General features: G+C 32.1%; 1 protein-coding gene across 3 annotated transcripts in view; it reads left to right on the forward strand.

Moving 5' to 3' along the window:
* Positions 1-9,386, forward strand: part of LOC117177855 (putative uncharacterized protein DDB_G0282133) — a 46,765-nt gene extending 37,379 nt beyond the window's left edge. For all 3 annotated transcript variants that reach the window (XM_033368878.1, XM_033368877.1, XM_033368876.1), the window contains exons 9-10: positions 4,062-5,318; positions 9,095-9,386. In XM_033368878.1, coding sequence (XP_033224769.1) covers positions 4,062-5,318; positions 9,095-9,258 — 1,421 coding nt within the window. In that variant the 3' untranslated portion in view covers positions 9,259-9,386. The remainder of the gene's footprint in view (positions 1-4,061; positions 5,319-9,094) is intronic.
* The last annotated feature ends 290 nt before the right edge of the window (positions 9,387-9,676 follow it).

The raw sequence follows: 9,676 nt of genomic DNA on the forward strand, positions 1-9,676 counted from the left end.
ACAACGTTACCGGCTGATGCCGTTGGAATTGATTGTTGAAATATATTTTTTTTACATCTATTATTATTAAGCTTTGTACTTAAACGTAGTTTTCTTTCGGCTTTTGCATTTCTCAAAGTTCGAGACCGATATTTTATGTATAAAAAAAGTTCGAACGTTCAAAAAATCTTGAGGTTCAGAAAAAAGATGAAATCATTTTCAGTGAAGTTCCTACCAAAATGCAGTACCTAAACGTACTTTATTGTACCCTAATACATTTTCTAAAGTTTCAGCTCGATATTTTATTTACAAAAAAAGTTCTTAGGTTCAAAAAAACATTCAGTGAACGGAAAAAGTGAGGTCGGTAATATAGGTATTTAGCTGTGTCACATGCCCTTAACTCAACTTTTAGCGCCGCGACCGTCTCGTGTGATCTCGCGTCGAATGTCAGAGGACCAATCAAAGCGTTTCATCACATAACCTCGTTCAACCACACGTTTGTGGCATGGTCGACACTGAGTTCGAGTGATTTTGTTTTGCATTTGTTAGGGTTTTTTTGTTGGTTTGGTGTGTTATGTGAGAAACTTTTAAAAGCATTTAAAATTAAAGAAAAAAACTGCAAAACAGCAAATTGCGGGTCAAAGCGATCCATTGTAGAGGCGAAAAATATTTGACTGTCAAAGCACGACGAGAAAACAGTTCATTTAATAGTAAGCTCTGATTGGCTGTCGCAACAGCGCTACTCGCGACCACTGTCGACGGCTATTCCTTGCGTTCGATGCCGCATCGCATCGCCGAGTCTTGCGGCGCCGCAACGGTACACCACAAGGCCGGATACTTTCCGGACAGGCCTTGCAATTGCTTCATGGTTTCGTTAACGCGGTCTGCTACAGGGATCTGACCACAGGGTCCGATACTTTCCGGACAGACCTTGTATGTGGTCATTTTACGGTCAAGCAATATGTTGACTCTTTACGGCCTGGTAATTTCGTCATCGTTCCGTTCACGCAGTCTGCTAGAGTTTATTTTCAGAATTTTTTTAAACCAATATAGTATCTTTCTGACGGAATTTATATGCAAAATACGTACTACAAGGTAACATAAGCGATAAATAGAGCCACTAATGAAATGAAGGGGTCCCATCTTAGGCACCTTTCCCCTACTTTTTCTATCAATGTCCTTTAGGGGCAGGGGGGAGGGCAGGGAAAGTAACATTACTAACTTAGATAACGTTTAGATACGAAAAATAATTAACTTTTCAGAATAAGTTGGATTTTCTGATTGAATTTTATTAATTAAGTTTGCATTAAAGCAAAAAAAACGAGAAGAAGGAAAAATTTCTTTAAAAAAGAGAAATTATTTAAAAACGGGAAAAGAGGGGAATAGGATCTTTCCCCTATTCCCCTTTTTTTTCCTTTTCAAATAACTTCTCTTTTTTCCATTTAAAAAAAAAATTCCCTTTTTCTCGTTTTTTTTTCGCTTAGATTTAAACTCAATTCATAGAATTCAATAAGAAAATCAAACCTATTTTGAAAAGGTATTTTTTTTTAAAGTAGAATATTATATATTTAATTCGGGTTTTACCTCCTTTGGTTAAAAATTCTGCTACTTTATGGAAAATTTAATTATTCTTTGAACATGCAACTATTTTGTTAAGAATTTTATTTTCAGCAAAACTAATTGGTTAAAAGTTGAACTAATTTTTTTTTTAATTTAGCTGTTTTGTTGAAAATTTGTTAATTTTTTTATTGAAAATTAATTTTTCTTTTTGGTATACAAATTCATTTATTTTGTTAAAAATTTTAAATTGGATTTTTGTCAGTTGCAAATTAATTTTTTTAACTGAAATGGAACTGTCTGAACATTTTTATTTCATTTAAAATAGATATTTTTACTTAAAAATTCAACTATTCAGTTGAAAATGACTATATTTTGTTAAAAGTTTTTTTAAGTAAGCACTTAATTTTATTCATTGAAAATTAATTTTGTTAACTGAAAACTTAACTTTTCCATTTTTGAATTATTTTTTTCAGTTGAAAAATCAACTCTTTTTTATAATCCATTTATTTTCTTAACTTTTTTGTCGTAAATTAATTTTACGGCTTAAAGATTCATCTTTTTTATTGATAATTCAACTATCTGGTTGATATTTAACATATATGCTGTTAAAAGTTTTTTTTTTTTGTAGAAACTTAATTTTCTTAGATGAAAATTAATTTTTTGTTTGTTGAAAATGTAACTGCTTGGTTAAAGGTTAAATTACTTTGTTACAAATTTATTTTTTTTTTGTTAGAATTCATCATTTTAGTATACAATTCATCTCCTTGATTGTAATGTAACCAGTTGGTTGAAAATTCGATTTTATTGATTGAAAATTAATTTTTTAAACTGAAAATGTAACTATTCGATTTGTGGTTGACAATTAACCTTTTTAAATGAAAATTGATCTTTTCCAGTACAAAATTCTATTATTGGGTTAAAAATGCATGCGTTTTGTTTAAAATTCGTCTTTTTCATTTAAAATTAATTTTCATGATTGAAAATTCATCTTTTTTGGTGAAAAATTCATCATTTCGGGTAGAAAATTCCACTTTTATGCAAAAAATTCACATAATTGTCTTAAAAATTCAACAATTTATTAGAAAATTATACTATCTGGTTGAAAATGAACTTTTTTGTTAAAAAATCATATTTTCGAGTTGCAAGTTCAATTATCTTTAAAAAAATATGTTTCTTTTGTGTAAAAGTTAATTTTATTGGTTGAAAATTCATCTATTTTGGTGAAAAAATTCAACTATTAGCTTTAAATCAACCATTTTGTTATAAATTCATATTTTTCGGTGAAATTTAGTAGTATATTTTTTTAATTAATTTTTTTCCACTTGAAATTTCACTATTCAATTTTTTGCTTAAAACTTATATTTCTTAGTTAAAAATGCAATGATTTGGTTAAAAATTCATCTTTCTTAATTGAAAATTATCTTTTTATTATAAATATATTCTTTTGTTAAAAATTCATCTTTTTTGGTAGATATTGAATCTTCTTGATTGAAATGCATCCTTCTAGGTTCAAAATTTAACTATTTTGTTGATAATTAAATTCCATTAAAAAAATTTAACTATCTTGTTACAATCTGCTTTTTTAGTCGAAAATTCAACTGTTTTGTTGAAAATTTATCCTTTAGAACTAAAATCCAGCGATAAAAATATTATCGATAAAAGTCATCTCTGTTTGGTTTAAAATTAAAATCTTGTTAGGTTGAAATATCAACTATTACATTTTTCATTCAGAATTCAAAATTGAAAAGTGTGTTCTTGTAGGTTAAAAATTCAACCATTTGGTTACAAAATTAACTTTTTTTTACAAATTTTATTACACCAAACTCTCGCTTTCAGTCACCCCGCTTTCAGCCTTCCTAGAACTGTTGGCTCACGCAGTTTCTCAGGGGAGCAGGGCGAGAGCGGCTCTGATATTATATACATATATATATATATATATATATATATATATATATTCCAATTGGAAACGAGTCAGGCGGGCTTCACTTTTTACGTTTCGATCTCTCCGAAATCAGTCCAAGTTTATTTCAAGGCAACCCCCAACACTTGACTGAAAGCAAGAGTTTGGTGTACAGTCAAACTTAGATTTAGTTTAACTGGATTTAGTGTAGCCGAGAATGGACGCCGCGCGGTGGGGATGGATAAGAGGAGTTGCAGGAGGATGGGCGGTGCTTATTCATGCGTCACGAAACAGGGAGAGAAACAAGAGAGGAAAAACAAAGGAGAGAGACAAAACAGTTCCGAGACTCTGGATTTAATGTTACGGTCAGCCCCAACATTGACATTAAATCCAGGTTTAACTGTATGTCGTTGAAAATTCAACTATTTGGTTGAAGTGTTCTTTGTTCTTCGAAAATTCCACTCACTAGAAATACAAAAAACGTTTCGGGAGGGGGGGGGGGTGTAAGAACTCAACAATGGGTGAAGCAGTTTCTGGACGACCCCTTACTGCATTTATCATTTCATTATATCCATATTTATTGAAAATTTTGAAAATCAAAACTCAATAAAAAACATTCCAGGATACGTCCAACAAGCTCGAGCCTGTAACAACTCAGAGAACGGGGTAAACAGGATCACCGAAGTTAAGAAAATCTATCTTCGGGAAGTGGCTGTCGGTACAGACCCGGAACTTCCTCTAGACGATTCTGACGCTTTTACGGAAAAATCTAAACGAATGTCCTTCAAAAACGAGGACCGTTCTCGAGCGAGCACTAACGGGCTTCGCAATAATCGCTACAAGTCTGCATTCACTAATTCTAATCACTCCAAACCTCATTCCAGACCTAACTCAAACTCTCAATATAGTTCTAACTCGCATCACTCTAATGGCCATTCTCATTCAAATGGCCACATTCAACCTAATGGCAACTCTCATAATAACGGCAACTGTCACCCTAATGGGAACTCTCATCATAATGGCTACTCTCAACCTAATGGCTACTCTCGTTCATCCTCCTACTCTCGCTCAAATTCTAACTCTCGCTCAAACTCTTACTCAAACCCAAACTCTAAATCTAAATACCACTCCAACTCCAAATATTCTAATGCCAATCACATCAAGACTTCAGCACAAACAAATGGTAACATCAGGAACTTCAGGAACGGGAATCAAGATCATCATTCGTCTGATAGTGAGGACATCGATTATACTCCAGTTCCTGTAAAGCAGCTGATCCAGGAGTTTGAGAAGACCTGTAGACCTGTTATGCAATACAAGCATCTCAGTCCAAAAGTGATCCCTATCATAAGGCAAAACAAGCCTCTGAACAACGACATTTCTCGATTCTTCGAGACACATAACAAGTACGAGGTTTGCAGGATACCAGAAAGAGAGGAAGATATTTTTGAGAGGGAGAGTCTCGACTCGTACAGGAGCAACGGATATTTGTCATCTGAGGATTTGGACGAATCTCTGGATGATTCTTTGTCGTCTATGAACTATTACCAATTTGAAGATCGGAAGCCAATTTGTGAAAACGGGTTTCAGAGGATGCCCAAAGGAACTAGAACTGCATCGATGTCCATGATTGATGAGTATTTTCGCAAAGAGACTATGGATTCTGATGAGGGAGAGACTTTGATTATGAATGGTAATAGCAAGTTTATCGAAATCGAGACGGAAATGCCAGAAGAGAAGAAGACTAGAGTTCTAGCCATGGTTGGAACTGAGGATGATATTTTGGATACCATCAAACATCTGCGCAACACTCCGGTTGTGGACAACCTCGTTTCAGCTGACTGCAATTTTGGCACTGTCTGCTCAAATACAGATGATGGCAAGTTTGCATGGCTTTTAGTAATCGATATCAGGGTCTGAAACGTTGGGTAGTTTTTATTTATTGTGTATAGTGCGGGTTTAAGGGTCCTGGAAATCATTGGTAAATAAAACTTCAAGGTCAAATGAAAAAGCCGTATTGACTAGTTTTTTGAATACATAATCCAAAGAGTAAAAATAATCGGTTTTTGCTTTAGTGGCTTACCATGCTCTTTAACGGCCATGTCTAAAGACAAAACGAATAACTAGCATGAACTTGGGTCCCGAAGTGTAAGAGAAACAAAAATTTTCTCGGTTCTGACTTTAAGCAAACCTAAAGGCAAAACGAAATAATACCATGAACTGTTCCTGAAGGATGGTAGTTTATCGTTTTGTTATTAGGTGGCGCCCAAAAGCAGAACCGAGCAGATCCTATTCCTGCGGCCTGGCTGGTCCTGAAGTATCAGAGGAGAAGATCTGCTCGGTTCTGATTTCATACAAACCCAAGGACAAAATGGAAAACTACCATGAACTTGGGTCCTGAAGGATGGTGATGTTTCGTTTTGTTGTTAGATTCGCCAAAAAACAGAACCGTGCAGATCCTATTCCTTCGGTTTGGCTAGTCCTGAATTGTCAGAGAAGATCTGCTCGGTTCTGATGTCGTGCGAACCTAAGGACAAAATAAGAAATTTCCATAAACTTGGTTCCCGAAGTGTCAGAGGAAAAAAATCTGCTCGATTCTGACTTTAAGCGAACTCAAAGACGAAACGCAAAACTACCATGGACTTGGGTCCTGAAGAATGGTAATGTTTCGTTTTATTTTCAGGTACGCTCAAAAGTAGAACCGAGCAGATTCTATTTCTTCGGCCTGGCTAGGTTTGAAGTATATGAGGAGAAAATCTGCTCGGTTCTGATTTCATACAAACCCAAGGACAAAATGGAAAACTACCATGAACTTGCATCCTGAAGGATGTGAATGTTACATTTTGTTGTTAGGTTCGCCAAAAAGCAGAACCAAGCAGATCGTCTTCCCATAAAAAATAGAATTTTCTTCGAAAAAACGATTTTTATTGAGAGTTTTTATACTTTTTGGATTATTACGTATACAAAAACTAAACAAAATGGCTTCTCCGTTTGGCATCAGTTTATGAATACCGATTTAGCAATTATTTCTAGAGGTTATCTCAAGCTCAAAAATAAGGATTGTTAAAAATTATTGATAAAATTGAGGAAAATATTCTCGTAACTCATAAGATCCCATGCACCAGGATTAAATCTGAGTTTCAACTTTTACCTAATTAGAAAGAAAATACTCAAAACCGTAAATATTGTCAAATAAATAATTTTAATATTAATTTCTTTCAAGTTCGCTTTATGTTTGCTTGCAAAATTATAGTCACAATCAACAATGGGAATATTTTCGTTGATTTGATCAGTTATTGCAATGACACTTATTTTTTAGTTTATAAATTTTAAAAAACTTTACTTATTACAGGCTTCACAGTATTTCAAATGTTCCCCTTTTCCCCGCTTTTCCACTTGATTAGCTTAAAATTCATTTTGTAGATTAAAAATGAAATGATTTGTTCAAATTTCTTGTAAATTCGTACTTTTGGATTAATAATTAAACTTTTTTGGTAAAAAAATAAACTGTTAAATTTAAAGTTCGTATTTTTTTAAAATCTTCTTGGTTCAAACCTAATTTTTTGGTTGAACACTCTTTTTTTTAATTTATTTTTTTTTTCGCGTTATAAATTATTTTTTTACTAAAAATTTAACTCGAGGAAAAATGTTCTTAAACATTTATTTGTTCGAAGATTCATCTCTTTGATTGAAAATTTAATTCTTCTGTTAAAAATTAAATACTTGATTGAAAGTTAAAATCATTTTTTAAGAATTTATGTTTTTTGTCTGTTAAAATTAAAAGAATGCTTGAAGGTTATACTGCTTTGTTAAAAATTCATTTTTTAGTAAAAGATTCAAAATTTTAGATAAAAATGATGCTCTTTTATTGAAAATTCACCTTTTTAACTTTAAAATTAACTATTCCATTTTTGCTTGAAAATTTATCCTTTTTTAGTTGAAAATTCATCTTTTTATTTATAATTCTAGTTGAAAAACTTTGTGAAAATTAGTTTTGTTCAGATTAAGATTCATCTTATTGATTAAAAATTTAATTCTTCTGTTGAAAATTAGTCGTTTTTTATTTAAAATTATCTACTTGGTTGAACTTTAAAATACTTTGTTAAAGATTTTTTTTGTTATTGATTCTTTTTTACTGAAAATTTCACTATTATATTTTTTATTGATAATTTATCTTTTTTCGTTGAAAATTCCAAATTTTGGTTGCAAATTCGTCGTTTTTAGTTGAATTCAACTGCTTTTTGTTGAAAATTTTTTGGTTGAAAATTCAACTATTTGGTAGATATTCATATATTTTGTTGAAAATACAATATTTTTACTTTAAATCTTTGGAATTTAAAGCGTTTTAAATTGAGTTTATTATCCTGCCTAATCAATTTTTTATAAAAGAATTTATCCTCTTATTTTTGTGAAGAATATCCCAATTTTCTTAATTTCTAGAGCAATTTTGACTGTGAAGCCTGTTGTCGATAGAATTCAAAAAATAATTTTTTTGATAAAGTGTCTAATTTTTGACATTTTAGGCCCTGATTGAAGAAGATCATATGCTTTGCTTTTGCTTTTTGTGCTTTCCATGCTTGAAAAATCATTCTTTACCCCATAGAAAATTTGTTACAAAAAACAATGATTAAAATTGGACTATGAAAAAAAACTTGGTGCTTAAAAATTTAGAAATCGCGATGAAAAAGATTCATGATCATTGGAATCATTGTTTTATTTATTTTTTTAATTTAATAAATCTTGATTCTCGAAATCGTATTTACTCGTTAATTTGTGATGGGAATGCTCTAATTAGAAAAATAAAATGTGCCAGTGAAAATTCTTGTTCTTAAAAAAAGAGAAAAATTATTTGAAAAATTAAATCTACGAGGGTTATTCAAAAAGTAAGTTTTCCTATCTGCCGTTTTACCCCAGCGCCATCTAGCGAGCTGGGACCGAACATAGTTTTAGTTTAGGATATACCGATAAGAGAGGAACCGGTCTTAGCTGCCGAAAAAATTTTTTCATCAGTACCGGCTCGGAAACCATAGAGCTACAATTGACAGAATTTTGGACTCAATACCTCTTGAAATCGATATTTGTCAGTGTGAATTTCGTTGCCAATAAGCCCTTTTGCAGTTAAAAAACGAATAACTGCACGCAACGCACAAGTGGACACGTTTTTCACATGTAGCTCCATGGTTTCCAAGCCAGTACTGATGAAAAAAATTATTTCGGCAGCTAAGACTGGTTCCGCTCTTATCGGTATATCCTAAACTTAAACTATGTTTGGTCCCAGCTCACTAAATGGCGCTGGGGCAAAACGGCAGGCTAGGGAAAATTACTTTTTGAACACCTCTGAAAACTCTGAATATCTTCGTTGCTTTCGTATTTACAAGAAAATGTTTATAACCATTTAAATTAATATAAAATAAAATACTTTGTTATAAAACAAAATAATTTAATATAATATCAAAAAAAGCTTATATTGTTGCAAAAATATTTTTTCATTGCACAAAAGAAATTAAGAAATTTAGAAAATGGATTGCATTCTTTTAGTGACTCTTTTCAAAAAAGAATTTTCACAAGTCAATTGCTCTCTTCAAACCTGGATATTTTAGGGAAATTTTTGTTTATGATAATTTCCTTATTGACCATTTTTTTCTTATGTTATAGGTGGAAAATTATACGAAAGTAACTACCAGGGTCCGAAGATATCAAGTTATCAAAACTTAGCCAACTACAATACAGCGCCTCGTGGTTGGGACCAATCCCTCTCCTTCTATCGACCAATTAAATTTGAAAAACCTCCAGAAAAACTCGTATATTCTGATTTTTAGTTATACGACTTTCTATAGTATGGCCTCGGTATGTTTCCCCATCTCATAATCTAAGTGTCTGCTACGCTAAAAAAGTTCCTCGCCTGCCAGAGTGTCTTTTATAAAATCTGACAACCCCATTATATTATGAAAGGCAAGTATTTTATTGATTATAAAGTGTAGCATGCCATAGGAGCCTAGCCCACATTTTCACAATTTTACTGGAGAAGGAAAATTTGGTCAAATAATTGTGTTTTTCGCTCGAGGTGCATGTTTTTGAACTTTGGAACGGTGGTAAAAAAATCAGATTTTTAATTTAAACAAAAAATGAAAATTCTCTTTCTAACCATTGAGAAGCTGAATCGATACAAAAAAGTTTTTATTTTAAAAGATTATTAGGTTGCAAGGAACTATAAAAGGAAGTTTTTCTTTGCTCGAG

The sequence above is a fragment of the Belonocnema kinseyi genome, chromosome 8 (assembly GCF_010883055.1).
Source record: "Belonocnema kinseyi isolate 2016_QV_RU_SX_M_011 chromosome 8, B_treatae_v1, whole genome shotgun sequence".
Lineage (NCBI taxonomy): Eukaryota > Metazoa > Arthropoda > Insecta > Hymenoptera > Cynipidae > Belonocnema > Belonocnema kinseyi.